The 22,910-nt window shown below is 37.8% G+C and overlaps 1 protein-coding gene across 2 annotated transcripts in view; it reads right to left on the minus strand.

Annotated features, from left to right (window-relative positions):
* Positions 1-9,217: 9,217 nt before the first annotated feature.
* Positions 9,218-22,910, minus strand: part of sxc (O-linked N-acetylglucosamine (GlcNAc) transferase sxc) — a 206,924-nt gene continuing 193,231 nt past the window's right edge. For both annotated transcript variants that reach the window (XM_069836573.1, XM_069836574.1), the window contains 5 exons: positions 19,230-19,415; positions 18,312-18,539; positions 16,516-16,768; positions 12,700-12,823; positions 9,218-11,306 (listed from right to left, as the gene is read on the minus strand). In XM_069836573.1, the coding sequence (XP_069692674.1) occupies positions 11,153-11,306; positions 12,700-12,823; positions 16,516-16,768; positions 18,312-18,539; positions 19,230-19,415 (945 nt within the window). In that variant the 3' untranslated portion in view covers positions 9,218-11,152. The remainder of the gene's footprint in view (positions 11,307-12,699; positions 12,824-16,515; positions 16,769-18,311; positions 18,540-19,229; positions 19,416-22,910) is intronic.

The following is a 22,910-nucleotide window of genomic DNA, read 5'->3' on the forward strand; positions in this document are numbered from 1 at the left end:
CATTATTCTTATGGTAATTTGGCTGAGACTTAACGGATTATTCCTTAAAAACGGGAACATTAAAATGAAGTTTTACAGTATTTTCTTTGAATGTAGAGGCTGCTAATGCTATTGTATAGACCCACTGAAAATATAACTTTTTTACTTGGTTATTTAATGACGCTGTATCAACTACGACATTATTTAGCATCGATGGGATTGGTGATAGCGAGATGAAGCTGAGGATTTGCCATAGGTTACTTGACATTTGCCTTACAGTTGGGGAAAACCTCGGAAAAAACTCAACCAGGTAATCAGCCCAAACAGGGATTAGACCCGCACCTGGGCACAACTCCAGATCAGCAGGCAAGCGCCTTAGCCGACTGAGCTACACTGGTACTTTCTTCTTACTACCACTATGTTGGACACTAAAAATGACAAATACAATAATTATGCAATATGTTAGCCCAGCTGGATTTTGTCCCAAAGTAGTTGGACAAGGGGCACACCTAATGAAATTTTCTAGCTCCACGTATGAGAGAAGCAGCTGTTCTAGTATATAAAGCTAGGGGCTAGTAAGCAGAAGGTGAGTATACTCCGGCCATACTGCAGGACAGAATGATCTAGCTCCTACTTCAGACATGTGATGAACAATAAAATAAAATCTTATACGTGCATGGATACTCTTTAGAGGCTGTTAATGGTAAATTCTGAGAGTTTATAAGATCAGAAATTATCGACATTTTTTTAATGGTGTAGAGTCTTTTGTGGGTGTGTGTGTGTGTATGTGTGTGTCTCTCCCCCCCCCCCCCAAATTAACTACCCATTTTTCCATCTGCAGCTTCTTTATTCATGATTATTTATTTATAGAAATTATTTTCAAATCGTTTTCCCTCTAAATCAATATACTTTCTCACTGACCGCCATTGTAAGAAAACATCTGCGAGTAAAATCAACAATTTTATTACACTAACAAAGAAGAGAAGCCCACAAATAACAGTAAAGTTCCCCAGTGTCTCAAAAATGCTGGAGGAAAAACAACTGGAAACAAGAAAAAATACAACTGATGAAGCTTTAGATCTCCTTAAAAGGACCAATTAAATCCTACTCTGAAAATAATAGAAAACTATATACCGTCATCACTCATCCCGTAACAGCAAAGGACAGCTAAAACTTGGTTTGATGCCAAGTGCTACGAACATACAAAAGAAACGATCGAACTCCTGCGCAAAGCACGAATAGACATCTCTGAGGAAAATCTAAATCTTTATGCAGAAAAAATAAAGTATCTAAAAAAAACTACTAAAGATCAAAGAAATTAATTTTATAGAAAAACAAGAAAAAGTTCAAGTAATCGCTAACAGACAGAGGCGGCTCGTGAACTTGTGGATTGGGGGAGCTGCAGTAGATTTTGGTACATACAAATTTCACTTCTTGATACCATTACTTATAAGTATAGGACAAAAATAAACGCACTACATATCGAAAAACCAAAACTTTCTCACTTAGTTGGGAGATGTCTGTGGCATAATTTGCTAATCGCTAAAAAAAAAAAATTAATACCATTGATTTCAGTCTGAATTTCTGATCGGCAGACACTCAACTTGCAATCTAAGAGTTCATTCTAAATTGTTTTAGAATTACCTTTAAACAGTGGCATGTTCCAAATGATTTTTGAGAGGCTCATTTAGATTACTCACAGACTGTAGCAACCCACGAAATACAGCAGAGTTCTTCGAATCGTTTTTTCATCATGTCCCCTAAGGGGAAGTTCATATTGGCCACAAAATTTGATACAATCAATATTTTTTTTAAAATAATTTCACGATTTTTTCTCACTTCTTGATTATGTTTGAGAATGTTTGTTCTGTTCGCTTCACTTAATTGCGCAGCAATATTAGTTTTGCCTAACATAGCCAATGAAACAACATTTTTCAGGTGAGATTGCGAAGATTCGTGCTTTTTAATTTTTAGGGTCAAATGTCCTAAATCTGTCACACCATTCCTAGTCTATGCAGTATCACCACCAAAGAGGAGGCAACCACAAATGCTTAGTGTAAATTTCATTGTTATACTCCCTTACATATGTGCACTATTTCGGCTGGATGAAGCTTGAGTAACATTTAAGTCGAGTAACGAACGACCCTTTAATTTCACTTCATTACATCAATTTTCTCTGCAAGAGAAAGTTAAGAAAAATAAAATTAATATTCTGTAATTCACACACACTCATGCTTGCACATTTGCACTGGTTAAGTTACGGTACTGAAACATCACACCAAAGCAACACTCAGATATACTGATGGTCAACAATTTTCTAAAACTGGAAAAGAAGTCTCTTTCGTATTTTACACGCTATATCAAAAGGTTTATACTCGTGCAATCATTTTGAGTTAAAGCAAATATTAGGTTCTGCTGAAGGCTGGATATATACGTAATAATAAGGTAAGAGAAAATATTAATTTCGTTATATTAACTCGATAAGATTCTACAACAATAAGTATGTGAAGAGAAAATAAAAATGTTGTCATTAAGTTTCAAGGGAATAGAGAATCCATTTGATGTAGCATTACAATAGCGGTGTGGGAGGGGAGGAAAGATCTTTATTGTGGCCTGGCTCTGCAAGCCACTGCAGTGAAATATGGGTTTTAAACAGCGGCAGTTTCCCTCTGCTTCCCTTCACCTCTCTACCCCCTGACCTAGCAAGATACACTCTCTAATATCTGTCCCATCCTGCAGATCCCAGGACAACTTTGCAGTGTCAATTCCAGTACTGTCGACGCGCAAAAAGATAATGCATAAGATAATAGAACATATTTCCGGCCAGATGAAATATAAAGCAATTTACCACAATAAAAGCTGTAACAATTCTTCTACAAATTAAAATAAATATTATTTTTATTTTCCTGTCAAAGCAGGGAGTGCTGCAGCTCCGCAGCTCTTATGGACGAGCCGCCCCTGCTAACAGATCCCTTTCATCAGGGGCGAAGCTGAAGGGTAATCTGTGAGCCTTAGATTACCCATTGGATTTTGAAGAAATTAGCGCATTTATATTTTCCTGTTTTCATTGGTATAGGTAAATGAAATCTCTAGTTTTCGGTCTAGTTACGGCGCGGAACCAGCACGTATAACTACAGTGTGGCTACTCGCTGACAAACTCGCTGATACTGCTTCAAACCAGGCTCACGGCAGCAGCTAGAGAAAGCATATGCGCATGCGCCAAGCGGAGTGCTTGCATACGTCACTAATGCTAGACAGCTCTGTGAAGAGCCTAGACTCAGCAGCACCAATCTCAGAGTCTGCTTCTGCTACAAACGTCCCGAAATTCAGCTACAAATACCAAAATGAAGCACATTCAGAGAGTAATAAACAGAATCCACGACCTATGCTATAGTTACAATGTTGGAAGGTGGATGTGTTGGAAATGTCATTCATTAATTTAGGACCAGTTCATTTTTGTTGCATGTGCGACTCCCAATAAAGACACTGTCAGGTGTCGCCGAATTCATGAATCCAAGAATTGATGGTTAAACAATGGGCGCTATTCACATAACAGGAAAAGAAAACTGAAAATACCAAAGCTTTCTTTGCCATAAATAATGGTCGCTGTGTCCGGAATTCAGTCCTACCTTAAATTTTCTGTTATGTTTTCGTAATTTTTTGCGGAAGCGAGAAACTTCTTATGGCTATTAGAATTTGATAGAGGAACGTGTTTACACATAAAATTGAGAGTATTCACAAATAGTCATTCGATCGAATCTCATTCGGCTACATTTTTCCATTGGACTATATAGCTAAAAGCTACGTTTACCGAAATCGGCCACGGTTGGCAACGCTGCAGTCTGTGTGTGAGAAATAATAGGGCAGTATTCATTTTTCGTCGGTCTGTTTCCGTAAAGTGCAGATGTGTTCATTATTATCATGTATCATTCATTATCCACTTTCGTTTTTATTCAAATAATCACCTGTGGGTTCGGTATTTCGGTACTACGAAACACTGAGTATAGAATTCGAATTAGATTAACTACTAAAACGAATGTGAAATTGAAAATATATTTAACCGTTGGTAAAGAATACTACGTGAAAACGAAATTTTCGACGCAGGAGCATGACTATTGGTTAGCAGCAGCGTCTTTAAATAACGACGCGGTGGTGAAGTGAGAGAGATATTCCAGTGCATGTTTGTGAGTTTAAAGCATGGATCACAAACGTTTATTCTGACCAAACAAAGCATTTGCCTGCAGGTTTTTTGCTGAAATATTTTTTGAACAATGGCCTAGAAAAAATCTATCAAGAAACAGTGCGGCTCATAAGACTGATTCTCATCTTCCCTGTGTCTACTGCGTCGAGGGAAAGAAGTATGAGTGCATTGAAGAGAGTTAAGACATTTTTAAGGAACTCCATGTCAGATTCTAGAGATTCTAGACTGAGCAATTTGAGTACTCTGGCTATTGAGAAGAGTTTGTTAAACAGTCTTTTCAGGGATTACATCTTCAAAGAACGCATCATCGACATCTATGCAGAGCAAAAAACACCCCGACTGGAGTCTATCTACAAAAATATATATAACTTTAGAATACCCAGTTGCATGAATGTATCTTCGCCACTGCCTTTCATACCCTTAGAAGGAAGTCAACCAATACTGCCACTTCTCTCTTCTGCTCAACAGACGGAACGTAATTACCGCATGCCAAATCATAGAATGAAGAGCTGATATAAGCACAGCAGAAGTAAGAGCAACCATTCTCAAGGCATTTGTTTTTATGACACGACAGACTTTATTATAATCATTTATAACAGAAATTACAATTTTTGAATGTAAAACTGTAAACTAAAAAGCATAATACAGCATATCTTCAAAACGTATTTATTAAAAAAAACACAGAAAAACTGTAAGTTCCTGCAAGCTGATTTTCAATTTTTCCTCAGATTGTGCCGTGTCCCATATCACTTTCTGTTTGTGAACGGTTGAGATCAGCACCTCCTCCTCTCACAGTGCCTGGTAGGTAGACGAAATTTTCCAACTCAACTGATTTCCTTGATAAGCCTGACGATCTGCTAGGTCGGTTGGAGAAGGCAATGCGGCTGGCTTTGTCTACCTGCGTGTTATGGAAACGGACCTTTCAGGTAACTTGGTGGCTCACCAACCACTTCTCTCCAGGAAAACAACTTGCACCGCAGCGACACCTTGAAGACCTAAAGATCTATACTGCAAAAAATGTTCAGCTAATAAATTAATTCCCTACATCAATTCTGAGAAGTAAATTTGATTCTACTGAGGAAAAACTGTAGATCTACGTGATAGAAAAAAAACTGAGAACAATTCTGAAATGAGTATAAAGGAGTGAGCTAAGAATACAAGTTTTCAGTCATTAAAAATCATGCAGAGAGGTGTTACCATAATAATAAAACTAAGAAGTTGAACCTCATTCCTTTACAAAACATGTACAGGGACATTATTTTATTTTTACTTCAATTTTTATTGTACCTGAGTTTTTTAATGTACTTCTCTCCGACCCCTTGTACTAATGAAGTTACAACTGTCCTCTACACACAGATCCAAGACCGCATATAGTAAACAGCACTGAGTTAGTGAGTATAGTACGTTCCAGAAATATGTTCGCGTTTTCCAGTGACGAAAGAGCTTTCAATATTGAATCATATTTTCGCACAGGTGCTGTCCGTTTGCCTAGGTCGCATCCCTATTTCCTCCACCTGCTTCTGTTCGCCCCTCTGTAAAAGCAGGGCTGTTTTAGCTCTTTTCTGAAAACATTAATTTCTGTTAGGAATTGGACATTTACGTAATATTATACAACTGTTTAAAATAACTTAAATAAAAGGGCCTCGTTAAGTAATTAACTGTCACGTGATTTTCCCCCTTTCTACGATCCTGCGACATAACCACTTGGACGGACAGTAGATAGCATGTCTGAGTAATTCTATCTGTGCAGTCGGGCAGAAGTGAAGATTGAATTTACAGTACGTAAGGTACTCTTTTATAGAGTAGGTACAGAATTATTTCAACATGAGTTACTAGTACGAAGGACGATACTGGCAATTGGAATTAGATGCAATAGTCTATAGTGCGATAATATGCACATTAGAACTGAAGCCTGTATCGAAATGAACGGCCACCATTTTCAAAAATGTTTTTAAATATCCATATTATGATTATTTTTCAATTTAACTTCATTCTCTATATTGTGCGCTAATGTGCTGTAGACAGTATAATATACACTGCATAATGAATACGTTCGCATGGATGACTCAGTTCGTGAGTAAAAACACTTATTCTTAATACAGTACTATATTAAGATTAAAGAAAAACCTAATGAAAATTATCGCGATATTTCCTAGTTTACGTAAATGGATGAATTAGTTTTCTTCCCTCCTATACCTAGTAAAGTGATTTGTTTGTATGTTACGCCAGTATCATCGAACTTCAGTCGTGGAAGGGGGAGCAATCTGTGTTTCCAGTTCTCTAAAGGTATAGCCAGGTTAATATTAAAAATGTTAGTAAAAATAAAATGATGTCCCTGTATATCTTTAAGAACATACATTAAAAAATGGCAGCAATTTTTAAATGTATGAGGGTAGTTCCGAAAATAAGTTTTGCGAATCAGTTATGTCCAGGATCTTTATTGAGGAAATCAAGACAATAGAATAGAAAGAGACATTTCTTCTTTACTTTTCCACGTGGTTTCCATGAACACTGAGACACTTTTCATACCTCTTCATGAGTTTTAGAAACCCATTCCCATAGAACTCCGTGTCCTGCACCCGGAGAAATGCGATAACAGCGCGTTCCACTTCGTCGTTGCTACTGTAATGATATCCAGACAGCTCTCCCTTCAAGGCTGGGAACAAGTTGAAGTCACTGGGCGCGAATCGGGACTGTAGGGAGGATGATCCATGCTTTCCCAACGAAACCTCTCCAGAAGAGCTCCTGTTGCTGCTGCCATGTAGGGTCTTGCATTATCATGAAGAAGCACAACACCTGATGACAGCAGTCCCGGGCTCTTTCGTCGAATAACAGCTTTCAATCTGCTCAGTGTATTGCAGTATCCTTAGACATTCACCGTCCCTTTACAAAGGCATCCCAAAAGACAGTTAACATGACCTTGCCAGCAGATGGGGTCATTTTGAACTTCTTGACTGGGGATCTTGGATGCTTCCATTCCATGAAGGCACGCTTTGTCTCCAGAATGTGGTGGTGGTGGACTCAACTCTCATTCTCCGTCACAATACGAAACTTATTTTCGGAACTAACCTCGTAGCTTTGTTTAATTGTGTATCATCTTTCGAGAGAATTAAGGTACGGTCACATGTTGTTACTTTTGCAGCACTGCAGTACAAAAAATTGTGCAACTCTCGTACTGCGACTTGTGAACAACAGTGCAATCCGAAAAGTAGCGGCTGCCGAACCTGCTGCCCACTACTTTTTCAAGCTGCGCGCAGCTTAAAAGTAGCGACGTGTCAATAGGATTCTCAGGATTGCAGCTGCAGCATTTTTGATATCAGTTTTGTTGAAACTTTTGCAGCGGTTGTGACCAGTGTTGCCACCCAATTGTGCCAATTGAGGAGCATCGTTTCAAAACGTATTAAGTCCAACAGTGGACGAAATTAAATTTGTTACTTTCCATTTATTCATCTTTCATGCTGTGAAGTCTGATGGTTCCCAGTCGTCATATTTGTAAACTGTGAAACAAATACTTCAAAATGCTTTTGTGTAGAGTTTTGAAAACTTTTCCGGTTTACGAGTAATTCAGTTTTTCGTCAATCGTGTAAAAAAACTGTAAGTTGGACATAATATGATTTGAAACGATGCTCCTCAATTATACTTTTATTGTTTGGATATATTTTAATGTTAGATGTAATGAAAATAAATGACTTGTAACAGTTCCTAAATGCACAACACAGTCAAGAGTATATTTGCTGATAAAATAATTAATTTTTTTAATTTTCCGTAGTGTAGTTTCAAACAAGAAGGTTGCCAACATTGATTATGTGAATATGCTGTTGGTTATCATTTAAGTATATTGGCGCTTTTTAATAGCTTCACAGTAAAAATAATGCCAATTTCAGAATACTAGTTAGGACAGAAAAGCAAATAATAGATAAGTTATCACATGAGTTTCATAACTCGAAACTCTAATGTGAACATAATCACAAAATGTATATATCTCAAGGGAAAAAAATGGAACTCTCTGCATCATAATCCACAGTTAATTCCCGATTTCATCTATTCTATCAATAGTCTCTAAACACACACCTTCATCTCAAACAGCAGAAATAACTAAAATGTTCTCTCAATTAATATCACTCAATAAAAGAATTGTATTCCAATGGATACCATCCCATTGTGGAATCCTGGGAAACGAGAATGCGGATGCTTTAGCAAAGAAGGGCATCACTGCTACTTACAGACCTGTTACTAAATCTACGTATTACTCTGTGAAAAGATTTATTAAATCTACATACTTAGACTTCAACAAACAAAATTTGATAACTCAATCCCAAGGGAAAAAATGGAACTCCCTGCATCAAAATCCACAGTTAATTCCCGATTTACCACGAAAATCGTCTGTAGCTGCATTTAGATTGGCAACAGCCCATAATTGTTTGGCCAAACACCTGCATAGAATTGGAATATATCAGTCCCCTAACTGCCCACTGTGCAACCCAAACCAAGAAATGGATTCGGAACACCTCAAAATCTGTGCTTCAGTGGCTGGTCATGATAATATCTTTGAAAAATATTGGACTGCAAGAGGTCAAATGACTTTATTGTCAAATGCCTGGCATTAGAAAACAACAACAACAAAATGTATATTGAAAAGTCAGCATGGAGATGGCAGCTGCAACTAGACTGCGGCTGCAAAAGTAGCATCTTGTGTGTGAACAGACTCGCGACCTCCATTTGCAACTTTGTGCAACACGCTACTTTTGGCTTACATGTGACCGTACCATACATAGGAAAAACTGGAGCTCACAAGAACTATTTAAATAAAAAACAATCTCAGATGTATATTTTTTATTCGAGATAATCCGAAAATTTTTACAAGGAGCAAAAATGCATACACTATCAATTTTTATCCTTTAAATGAGATGAGTAGAAGGAGTTGATGGATTAATGGGAAGATCAGGGCAGGGAAAGGGGATTGAGTAGTAGCAGAGGGGAGACAGGTGACACTGCATCCTCGTAGGTGATCTCTCGTTCTCATTCTTCCTTTCTTTCTCTCTCTCTCTCTTTCTCTCTCAACTGGTGTGCGAATATTAAAAATATCTCAAATCAAATTAGAAATATTTTTCTAAGATCTGAGCAGAGGATGAAAGTGGTGATCTGAGACTGAGTAACAGGGTCTCATTAGCCAGCCTGCAGAAGTACTGATGGTAGTGGTGATGGATGATTAGTAACTCCTACAAAGGCACATGATGATGGTGACTAAGGGCACCTTCTGAAACCATTTCTAAACTAAGAAAATAGATATCTGTTATTGACTTTTATTCTATATTTCAGTGCTGATAGGTCTAGACAATTACAAAATAACAAAAAGTTATCAGTACAAGAGCAGAAAAGAGAAAAATAATCAGCACTAAGTACATATCAAGGAATATGCCAACGTTTTGTCACAGAAAAACTGAAACAAAAGATTTCCAGTAGTAACATGTCACAATAATCAGTATTTCGACCCACATTCTCTGCAGCAAGCATTGACAATTACTATATGAATACCTGAGCTTGTCTTCGCTTTAGAAAAACATCATAAAAATAAAATGACTTTTACTCCATCTTTATAAGCACACTAAGCAATAAGATATTCTTCAGACATCAAATATCACAAAAAATGTACCTAAAACACGACGATTTGCCCCGGTGCACGAGATTCCAAAGTCGGTAGCTGAGGAAACAATAGATTTTATGTACAATACGACAGTAAGCCATTAGTGGTCTTGTTTTGATTGTGTATGACTAGGACCAAAGAAATCGTGGAGGTTATCAAAATTTCTGTGACAAAAGTTGCTACACAAATTAAATAACATCTGCGGTAAGCAGAGGAGATGTTTTAATTCTCAATGAGTCTCACAGAAATGAAAGACAGGTTACAATGAAATGCACCTCATTGTTGTCATACCTATAACAAATCTCACTCTGAAAGTGTTCTTACTCCCTTTCACGACAAGTAACCGATGCATAATGGTTTTCATGGGAAAAATATCGTCTGCTGTACTACAGTCATTTGTTTGGAAAACTGAGAGCCCGTCCCAATTCTATGTAGATTTTAACATTCGTACACCAATGCTCAGTCATGCCTGCAAATCACCGACAGACAGATATACAGTAGCATGGTTAAAAATTCAAATTCACTGACCAGTATGTGCAACAACCAATATTATCGCATCTCACACGACACACTTTTATCTTTCGAACACTAATACTATAAACATCTACAATGGAAGAAAACTGCTTCACAGCTTCCAGGCGTTGGTGGTTTCTCACAACATTTTAGGACCTCAACTGAAGCACTGTGTCATACCGAGGTCTTCTAGTTCTGACTGAGAGACATGTCTACAAGTTCTTGACAGCTGAGAATTTAAGTTACGTGTTATCAATTATTACACAATATTCAATACAGTCAATTCCATCATTTAGGAACATCTCTCTCCTACCTTCCCAAAATAATTTAAAAACCTGCAATTAAATAATAATAAAAAAAGCCACTCAACTTTTCATTTCCGTGAAGTTGCAGGACCAACTCTCATTTAGTCTTTGGGTGCAATCTCAGTAACTAATGAGTACTGAAACTCTCTGAATGCCAGAACTAAAACACAGTGATAATACAAAACACTACACAGATTCTTAAATGAAAGGCTGGGTACTTGCTTGCTTAAATATTGACTGTGTCTGGAAGCACATATGAAGAATTAAGATAATTCAGCTAAGATTGCTACAGCGAACCCCCCTTGAAATAACAGAGAAACTACAGGAATCACAACATAAAACTAAAATTTAACATTTATTATTCATCTAATAACCTGTTCTTTATGTCTATGATATTCTGTTTAAATACAAATTTCAATTTTATTAAAAATGGGCTACACAATAGCAGTGAAGAACTTCCAGACACAGCAAGCTTCACAATCTTAGATGACGATTCCGCGGCTGCAGGGCTTACTTGTCTACAATATGGTCAGGCTTTTCTCCGTGAGAATGTCTTTCCCACATCTCTTTGTAGAGTTTCTCCATGCCCTGTGCATACTGCAAGCAGTCAAACAGGGGGCTGTCTGTCCGTGCACGCCATACTTTGGCACGCGTAGCCTTCAAGCTGAAACATTTCCATACATCACTTGTTACAATCTGATAGATCATATATGATCCTATCGTATTATTTCAAAAGGATTGTGAAAAAAGTAAAAGTGATTTCACTATGAAACGTGAAGTATATTACAAACATACAGTTAAAATCACCATTTAATTCGAGAAAAATTCGTTCCGGCACCAGGAATCGAACCCGGGACCTCTCAGCCCTGCACGCTGAGTGCTCTTTCCAACTGAGCTATGCCGGGACACGATCCACAGTGCCGGCCGAACTCCTCTCGTAATGTTTTACGGCCTTACTACCTGTACTTTAGACAATGTAAGTCATACATGCAGGAGCGCATATTTAAATGACTTTATGCTCGACCATGCCGAAATGTAGTAATTATACACCTGGTAGCAGTCCTTTAATGCATGTCATTAAAGTACAGCTACTCATTAAAGTACAGGTCTTCAGCCAATCATAAGTCAGCTTTGTATCGTTATATCGATTATTCTCGGATATGCAATCGACAGACAATTAGCGAAAAGTCAAGGAGGCTGGAAATCCAATACTGTCGCAGAAGGTTATGTTCTGTTACTATAATAATTAGCGTTAATTGTAAATAATATTCAAATAAATTCAATTTGTCATATCGTTTTTCAATTCTAAATCAATTTCCAGGTTATATCAGACTAATGTTCATTCTTATTCTGTGCCAAGGTCAATGACATTGGGCCTCGGAAAAAATCAATACTTTCGCGTCTGCGCACATATCACAATTCAGGTCAGTTCGCACATAACCATAAAAAGACCTAATTTTCAATACTTTCAAGTTAGAAATATGGTCGAGCATAAAAAGTCGTATGAAACTTGCCTATAATGGTAATTAAGACGCTCGTATGAAAATTATGAATCATACTTGCGTCTTAATTACTACCATTATAGGCTCGTTGCATAATGTACTATTATGGCCATATTCAAGGTCAGTTTGTGACAACTGCTAACAGTTAATACATCACATATTCATTATATATGAGGTCTCGCCTACCTCATTGAATATTACACGACTACTATGAAGTAGCCAATGTGTATTATCACCATTTAATTCGAGAAAAATTCGTTCCGGCATAGCTCAGTTGGAAAGAGCACTCAGCGCGTAGAGCTGAGAGGTCACGGGTTCGATTCCCGGTGCCAGAACGAATTTTTCTCGAATTAAATGGTGATAATACACATTGGCTACTTCACAGTAGTCGTGTAATATTCAATGAGGTGGGCGAGACCTCATATATAATGAATATGTGATGTACACAGTTAAAAGTTAATTCCTTCCCCTCTCTCCCCTCACGCTCTTATTGAAAAATGGAGAAGGAAAACATCATTTAACATTTCTTATATGCTGCATTTAGTTTTAACTTACTATTCTCTGTCAGTGCCAAGGCGCACAGCGATGTCCTGATATTCTTGACGAGTGCGTGCAACTAGCTCAGGGCAACCAAGAGTTGCCAGCTGTGATGCAGCGACACGGGATGCTAATGTTTCTCCTGTAACAGAGTTAGTTAGTAACTTGATAATTAAATTAAACTTAATATAAAACACTATAAAAACTGTGTTCGCGTAGGCTTCCGTGGCTGGTGTACATGGTGTGTGGATAAGCTTCAGGGCTTCTACCGCGTTGTCTAGGTATTATTGGCTGACGTTTCGACCGCTGTGTTGTGGCCATCTTCAGAGCAGTTGTTGTCTCCACATGTACGTGGCGCCCCCCTTCATCCGGACATCGGGCACGGTATCAAGGTCACTCTTTCGGACCTTATGAGGACCAGTATTTAATATGAATACTCCCCTTCATACAGACCTCAACCGGATTGGACAACGTAGGACCAACCGGATGCCAGAAGGAGAACCTACGACCTATCACAGCAAGTACTCCCCTCATAGAGACTACTATATATATAAGAGCTGGCAGACTATTTCCTTATCCAACAACTGCTCTGAAGATGGCCACAACACAGTGGTCGAAACGTCAGCCAATAACACCAAGACAACACGGTAGAAGCCCTGAAGCTTATCCACACTATAAAAACCGGCCTGGTGTACTGATACAGGAAGTACAATTTCTATTACCAGACATAATGTACATGTGTTAAATGTCCAAATGAGTCATATAGTCTGCAAAGCTATTTAACAATGACTTTACTGGTGTAGGCTAGTTACATCCAGCTACTTGTGGACAGTCGTGCGAAACTGTTGCCTACAGGTGGACTCCCATCAAGACTTGCTTCAAATTTTAACTCTGTATCTGTACATTGTGATAATTTATATATATATATATATATATATATTATTTATGAAGACTGGAATTTAAAAGTGATCTGAATGTTGAAGTGTACAAGGGCCGATTTCACCAACATGTTACTAATCCACAATTAACTAATACACATTTAAAATAAAGTCAATTAATTTAATTCCCAATTAAGTCATCATGGCCTTCGGAATCATAGTAAAATCGTAATTTCGAAGACCATGTGCCTTATTAATGTAAGCAGTGACCTATATAGTAAGTTCATTTGTTATTTTACCCCAATAAAATATCATCATAAACAGAAATAACCTCAAAACATATTAAAAACATGGATGGGTAGACTTTAGAAGAAAAGAAGAAAGGCTGGAAATAAGTACAAAGAGATTTCAATGCAAGAAAACCTCATCCCAATGTCTTCAGGAATACTGAAGACAAAATGGAATAATACTCATGAAATTAGATGCAAGGAAATATCATGCAACAAGCAAAATGGAAAAACTTCATGGATTTACACTAGTCCAATGCGTTCAAATTTAATATTAGGCCTTCATGATAAATACACTATTCACATTATTTTAGTTGCCGTATTTTAGGCAACCGAAGATTGATTAAATTTTTCTTCAATAAATGTATCATTTAAATCAGTAGTTCTCAACCTATGGTACGCTTACCACTAATAGTACGTGTAGTGGTATGTGAGCCACTGCTGGGTGGTACTTAAAGTACGAAATAAAAATATAAATTATAATAAAATATAAAAAAATAGCTGTTTTCTCTATATTTTATGAAACACTCCATTGAATAAATTCAAGGAGTCACTGTTTCTTAAATAAACACACCTAAATAAAGCAATCAATTGTTGATATTGGATCATAGAAACATTTATTATGACCCTAGGAGAGGACACATGATATTTTCCCATAATAAATTTCGTTAATGGTACAGCTAATGTTCTAAATTAAAAATAGTGGTATGTCATTGAAAAAGGTAGAGAAGCGCTGATTTATTGTCTTGCTTAGCCTAAACTGCATTTGCAAATCTTTTTCGTCCATTGTATTAAAATAATCTTCTCATTCGGAATTTATCCTCGCCCATTTTGGAAACAAATCATCATTTTCAAATATCAAGTTAATCTTCGTCCTCACCATGATGAAAATTATTTTCGTTAATGCAGGATTAATTATTTAAATATTCAAATACTGACCAATTAACTTAAATGTAGTTTAATGAGAGCTTAAAGCCTAATTTGTGTTGGTCCTTTTAAGTGTCAATTAATGGAAAAATGGAGAGCTTGGACTACCTGGCTTAATGGACTTCCAACATTTTGTACCGAAAAGGTGAAATGACTATTTCATACATAATTATTATTTCCTTCCCCCTCCCCACATTGATACTAACTTCGCCATTCCACTTGTCAGTTTACATGTAATACAAAAATTCACGAAAAAAAAAAAAAATGGTCTGACTTGTTTTAGAGCAAATCACCATTGTGTGATTATTTCAAATAAAGACTCGGTATTTTTTCTATTAAAATCATTATATTTCATTTGTATCATTTCCAATATATTAACTGAATATTAACACAATCTGTCCAATATTTTATGATACAACAGTACAGAAGACAGATACCATGCCAAATACCATTTTCTCAATATGGTGGCGAGTTTTAAACGACGCGCGCTCATGTGCTGTAGAAAACTGTGAGAAAGATGCGAGATTGTTTGTGTGGAGGAAAGTCAATCCATTCCTCCTTTACTGCAGTTAACACACACAGACAACAGCGCACTAGCGGCCAGAGAAAGAAGCAGAGTTTTAAAGCAAGTAAATGAATAGAGAGGGAGGAGATCCTCTCTGAATCAGTCATGGGCGGGAAATAGAAACCGACTGGTCATGCAGCAAGCTCGCTACCGCTGCCACCTAATGATGTTACATCCAACTGGACTATAACACATCTAGGAGGAGACACAACAAAAACAGTTTTAACGCAACGCTATGAAAGACACCATGTAACTTTTTTTTAATTATAAATCAAAAATATTATTCATTGCACTTTATATAGGCTACTATTCATGGTTTGAAACTTTCGTGAATATTTGAAAGATAAAGTTGGGTTTATGTAAAACAAAGAGGAAGTAGTTCTACGTAGTTGGCCCCTGAAATTCACTTCTATTCATTGTTTACTAGACAGGGCAACAGCCAAGTTGTCAGTTTTGTACAAATATATTTGAAATTGAAAGTACTGCAAACTACATAATTTTTAAAATAAAAAATTAATCGGCCACCGGCAGCTTTGAACAATAATGGTAGTATGACTTTACAAGAACTGACATTCTTCAAAAGCATGTGATACTGAACTTGTAAAATGCACATGTGGCAACACAGACCATGTGGGTGGGTGCAGTGTTCTCGCTTTCCTCAGATTATTTCCCATTCCCATTTCCGTAAAACGGTTCCGGTTATGAGTTAGTAGCTGGTCTCTTCCAACATGTGTGATGCTGTAGTGTGCTCGAAAAATGCTACGAGGTTGTGAATTTCCTTGTAATTGTTAATTTGCGCAATTATTCAACAATGAATGGAAGTGAAAACATAATATATTTTGGACAATTTAGGAAACTCCGTTTACAAGAACAGATTATTGCTATACAGAAGGGAAGGCCAACCCCAACACTACCTGGTCTTACATTTATGCATGTAGGCTAATTTGTAGCATGCTTCATTCAAGAAGGTGTCATTTCGTGCTGTTAACTTCTTTCCTTCTCTTAAGAAATATGCAGGAGCTGCCACTGATGGTGGGCATAAAACAGTGTATTTCCGCCAAATTTCCGAAACAGAAGTTTTACACCATTACAATACTTTCTTTTGTACAATGAGGATGAGGAAGTCAAACTTACATAAAATCAAGGGCAATTTCTTTTACTGAAGCTGTATAAATACCTGGAAGTGTTACTACAGGTGTGCCTGTCCAAAGCACATCCATGCTTGTCGTGTGTCCATTACACAGGGGGGTGTCCAGGCACACGTCAGCCAACTGTCCTCGCCTCACATGTTCTTCTTTGGCTGCTACATTGCTGAACAAGATCCTTCCTGGTGGAAGACCTAATTGTTGAGCTGCTGCTTGTAAGTTGGGCTCACCAACAGCTGGAAATCGTAGCAGCCACAGCACGGAGTTTGGAACATGTTTCAGTATCTGTCAATAAATGAAATCGGTAAGAATTTCATTGCAGTTAGCTTTAGCATATTTTCACAGTTTCAAAATGTTAAAAAAGGGGGGAGAGGGGAGGGGGGAAGAGAGAGAGAGAGAGAGAGTGGCTATATAATATACAGTAGCGTGCAAATTAATCCGAGCAAGACATATTTTTACATTTTCTGTCATTGTTGGCCTCACAGCTGCTCATACTGCTTTAATTGACATCTGTAGTACGTGTAATTCCATTGTTGAAGGTCTGTCATTATTTTTTTTATAATATGTGACTTTTGCCTGTCGTTTTGTACTTATAAGCATTTCAGTTGTGTTGAAGACTTGTACATTCTGTCGTCTTCACAAATGGATACAACTCCACGAAAACGGTCTAAAATTATAACATTAGCAGAGCATTCTTCTATGACACAGAGGCAAATTGCTGCAGAATGTCACATCGGTTTGGCTACTGTTAATTCGATCACAAAACGATACAGGGAGACTGGATCCATCACACCCCAGAAAAAAGGAAACTGTGGCCGAAAAAGGAAGACTTCACCTGCAGATGATCGTTTAATTGTCAGGAAAAGTAAATTAAATCCTAGACTAACTGCTGTCGACTTAACCCGCGAGTTAATGGCTATCACTGGGGCGAATATTCACGTCACAACAGTGCGGCGTAGGCTTTTGGAAGCTGGACGAAGGGCTCGTAAGCCTATTAAGAAGCAACTGCTAACCCCTGTTATGTGCAAAAAAACGCTTAATGTGGGCAAAATTACATCAACACTGGACAGTGAATGACTGGAAGAATGTACTTTTTTCCGATGAGTCTCATTTCAAGGTCCACGGCCACCGTGTTTACTATGTATGGAAAGGATCCGAAAAAGTAACAGCAGCTCATCTCCAACAAGCACCCAAATACCCCCCTAAAGTAATGTTTTGGAGTTGTTTTACACATGAAGGGCCTGGAGCATTAATACCTATCAAGGGAATGATGAATTCTGACAAATATATTTACTTATTGGAAACCAGAATCGTACCCCAGCTGCAAAAATCATTTCTGGATGGCAGAGGTGTGTTCCAACAAGACCTGGCACCATGCCATACGTCTCGAAAAACTACAGAATTCTTCAACAAGAAGAATATTCAGGTACTCCCCTGGCCAGGCAACTCACCCGACATCAACCCCATTGAGAACTTGTAGTCAATTTGCAAAAGAAGAATGCAAAAAATGGATTGTTCTACAAAGGAAAAGATGATTTCTGCCCTCATTGGTGTATGGTTTCGCGATGAAGAAATGAAGAATATTTGTGGGAAATCAGTGGAATCCATGCCAAATCGTCTCAGAGCTGTTATTAGGAACAAGGGAGGCCACATAGATTACTGAGGTATGTCTTAGATCCTTTTTTTATCCCGTTTGAGTGTTTTTGCATAAGTAATTACATTGTTCAGATTAATTTGCATGCTACTGTATATATATATATTATATAGAATGAAGGTTGCGCGCATCATAATGGGCAGTTAGACAGGAATGTACACGAATCATACTTACATGCACCCACATCTGCAATGTCAAGGGGTCAATTTTGTACAATTGATTGAAGTTACAGTAGACAACAGCTTCATCAGGGAGGCCATACTGCTGTCGAGTTGTGATTACAATGCTCTGTGGAACTTCTTCACCGGTTGCGGCTTTGTTATTTGTTTGATTTGTTGCTAATCCATTCTGCAGAACTACACCATTCACTGATGTCTGGATTTGACCGGATGCAATCATTGTCTGCGAAATAATAAACATTGAAACCTCATACCTCTGTAATTAATTGTTAACAGCATTTCAGAGAAGCCATCATCTCAATTCACGGTTATAACCTTACAACATCTAAATATATTCATTGATCATACATGACACCTATTATACAGATTTAATTAACGCAGTACTGAAGAATTGAAAATCCTAAATGTTAACACTATTTTATTGGATAAATACTATATGTATGATTCTGATTTTTACTCTTATCATTAGAGAAACTGATAAGGAATGATTTATCCCTTTGCAGTTTTTAAATAAATCTTAACACCTTTGATTACTTCTTATGGGTTTTCTGAAGATACTGTGTACAGATATAATCCACACAGTAATGAAAAATTGAAAGTATCAATTTCTGCATCAGATTTCTGAAGTTCTCCACAACTTCAACAAGATTTTCTCTTGTGATGTGAATAGTGTGATCATGTGTATCAAATTAATAAAACCAGCAGTCAGAAACAGCAAACAATGCATATTTCGCATTTTTATAAAAATGATGTTGACATATGCACGTATACATGAACACATGAAATCTTTTGTCCATATCAATAAATTATTTAATAAGGCCTCAAGAGTAGAATGCAGAAGAAATTTAATATTTTATATTAGCAAACATTCAATGCAAAAACGAAATTTCAAGGAAGTTATTTTCAACTTTACCTCTATTGGCGTTGTGGTTGGTAACTCTGCCACTTTCAGCGAAATCTCAACAGGTCTGGTGCTGATTTTGTTGTCAGGAGCTACCAGTTCCCTAATTTCCTTCACTTGTGTGTGTTCCATGATAGGCGACAGATCAGTAGCATTTATCACAGCCACATTGTCAGGAACTTCTTTCTTGGCGCCAGACTGTAGAAATGTAAAAAATTGATATTTTGTGGAAGAGCACTCTACTTCCAACACAAATTAGTTCCCCCCCCTTGGTTATTTAACGACGCTGTATAAACTACCAACTAGTAGGTTATTTAGTGTTTAGGAGATTGATGATAGTGAGAGGAGACAGAGAATTCACCATAGTTTACCTGACATTCGCCTTACGGTTGAGGAAAACCTCGGATAATACTCAACCAGGTAATCAATCAGCCTAAGGGGAATAATTTCGAGGGAAAAATTGTTCCGGGGCTGGGTATCGAACCCAGGACCTTTGGTTAACGTACCAACGCTCTACCAACTGAGCTACACGGGAACTCTACCAGACACTGATTCAATTTTTTCCTCTATATCCACAGACCTCAAAGTGGGCTGACAACAGTCAAGCAACCAATACTGAGTGCACACTAACTCTGTGTGACTTAAATTATGGTTTTCTGTTCACGAACAGTGACGTGTATTATGCAAATCAAGCTTTCAGGTATAACTCCCTGTAAAGTTGATTTGAATAATTTCGAGGGAAAAATTGTTCTGGGGCTGGGTATCGAACCCGGGACCTTTGGTTAAACGTACCAACGCTCTACCAACTGAGCTATCCAGGAACTCTACCAGACACCGATCCAATGTGGATCTATATCCACAGACCTCAAAGTGGGCCGACAACCGTCAAGCAACCAACATTGAGTGCACACTAACTCTGTGTGACTTAAATTGTGGTTTTCTGTTCACGAACAGTGACGTGTATTATGCAAATCAAGCTTTCAGGTATAACTCCCTGTAAAGTTGATTTGAATAATTTCGAAGGAAAAAATGTTCTGGGGCCGGGTATCGAACCTGGGACCTTTGGTTAAATGTACCAATGTTCTACCCGTATCTGAGTGCAACTTCAGATTGGCAGGCAAGTGCCTTAGCCGACTGAGTTACGCCAGTGGCTCTACACAACTGTGATACGAGTATAAGATGACTAATAATTCGTATATAGAACCAGTGCCTTTCGTCTGGAGAAAAAGATGGTTTGAACTGTGTGTACAATACATTATAGCAGATAGGGAGATGATTACTGTCCATTGCACAGAAATTCTGTCGTTTTTCACCTCCTTTTCATTTAACTTAAAGATTTTCATTGCCTACGTGGAATTCAAATAAAAATATTAAATACATAATTATTAACATATCGATTCCATGATGAAAAATGTAACACAAAGGTGCCTGAACACTGTTATGAAACATTCCGCCAGAAAGAGAGCACCATGTATAACCAAGATTACTCTAACTGGGCAGGCTGATTTCTGAAGTTTTCTGAGTACACGGTTGTAACATACAGTATGTGCAGGTCATGAATATCCAATTATAGTCGGACCATCGGATCTGTGGCCCCGTAAGATATGCAAACTGAACTCTAATTCCTTCTCAGCCTCGGTAATTCATTTCTCTCCCTGAATTCCTGTCTCTCTCCCTTTCTGTCCCCTACTACTCACAATTTTGGCCTTCTTGCAGCACAGTTTACAATATTTGCACTTGCAGTCCAGTGTTGTCAACTCAACATGAATATTGTAGCATGGAGTGGCGAAAGAAATATTATTAAGTATGTAATAGCATTTTGCGATGAAGAGAAACAAACACGTCAATATCCATCGAAATCCAGCTAGATGGCAATAATTTCAACAGAGACGGGGTCTACATCTGAGTACAGCATGGAAACCTGCCATCAATACGCTTGGACCACCAGCACACGGCAGACAGTCGGGACCAGCAAGTAGCTCCTGATTGGCTGCCGTGTCCACCAACCAGAATGCACCTGGCGGTCGGGACTAGGAACTAGTTCCTGATTGGCCCGCAGCGGGAAGCCCTACTTTTGCATATATACCGGCTAGACATGGTCCTACATCACTTCATTCCCTGAAAAGATGGCAGAGGTAGCCGTCGAAAGCTTGGAAGCAAATCTCCAACTCACCTGGCTGAGAACCCGAGAAGAGTTATTCTACATCAAACGCCGGGAAAGCCTCAAGTCACACAAACAGGTCAATATCTGTTTTCTATAAATCAGGCAACGAAAAGAGCAACTGATATCACAGGTGAGGCTTATTTTATTTCAATTGATTATGTATTAAAATTATTTACTTAACTAATACTAATAACACAACATTTTATGTAATTTATATAGATAGGTCAGAACTCCTAGTAAAGAAAATCAGGAGAGAGGGAGTCTGTGCAGGAGATGAAAAGCTAGAATCACCAGAGAAGAACAGACCAAGGGAACTTCTAATTATTGTAGATGATATGAACCGATGTATTTTAAGAAGACAGATACAAGAATTTTATGCTGTTCAGAAAGAAGATTCAACATTGAATAAATTACTGAAGAGTAATAATTTCCAAGGTTGGAGAGAAAAACTATGGAAAGTGATTCGAGACATGGGATTTAGGTTTAAAAAATGTAGAAATACAAGATGTATTTTGATTGAAAGAAATAATATTGTAGCATGGAGGACCAGTTATTTATGACACCGTTTGACGGAAGTTTGGCAACATCCCTATTCGGCAAAGTTCATGGCCTGCTGTTTAATGTGGTGGGAGGAAAGAGGGTGGAATGGAGTGATTACAAGCATTAACTTTTCCAAGAACGACGACAGCGCTGAAGGGGCACAGATCTGATGGTCCGACAATACATGTTCACACCTGCGTTTTTTTGATGTTCAATAACAGTGTTAACCTAGTACTAAATTTATACCCTGTTTTTTCCTATCATTCCACCTGTTCCATATGAACTTATTTCTATATAAAGAGCAGCAGACTCTCACAGGTGCAGGAGTAGAGGGAGAGAAAGGGAGATCACTCGAACATAATTAACTTTCAGCTTTACTGTCTGTTGAAATTCAACTGTTCTTGTTACACAGAGCGAGTCAAATCTAAAGGCACGTCTCCACTATTAAACATTTAACAACATGTTAAATATAAAATGTTGAATTTAACATGTATATGGACATTTCAAGTCTCAATTGACTTAACATGTTAACTAAGTATGTTGAATTTAACACTTTTAACATGTTGGCGTGTTTTCCAGCAGAAATGGAAAACATGTCAAGTCAATTCATTTGCTCGTGCAGCGTCGGTACAGTTCGGCAAAGTTCGTACAGTTTCCATAGCAACAACTATAAGTTCCGATTTTGTGGCGCGTATCTTGATCATATTTATACTATCATTGGTCCTTGGTGTTGGCTGTAAGTTGCTCGAAGTAATGGAATGGACGAAAGAAAATACATTAGAATAAAATTAATGCATTGATGGAAAGGCCTTGTTTGTGGGATGTGTCTGCAAAAGAATACACGGGCAAAACTAAGAAGGCCGACTGTTTTAGAGAACTGGAATTACTATTTAATTGTTCTCGAGAATACAATAGAGAGTTTTCGCACTCTCGTCGTACGCTAACGTTAATGCTATGTTGAAGTCAGTAATGGTCGTATTTGGTGATGT

The sequence above is a fragment of the Periplaneta americana genome, chromosome 1, assembly GCF_040183065.1.
Source record: "Periplaneta americana isolate PAMFEO1 chromosome 1, P.americana_PAMFEO1_priV1, whole genome shotgun sequence".
Lineage (NCBI taxonomy): Eukaryota > Metazoa > Arthropoda > Insecta > Blattodea > Blattidae > Periplaneta > Periplaneta americana.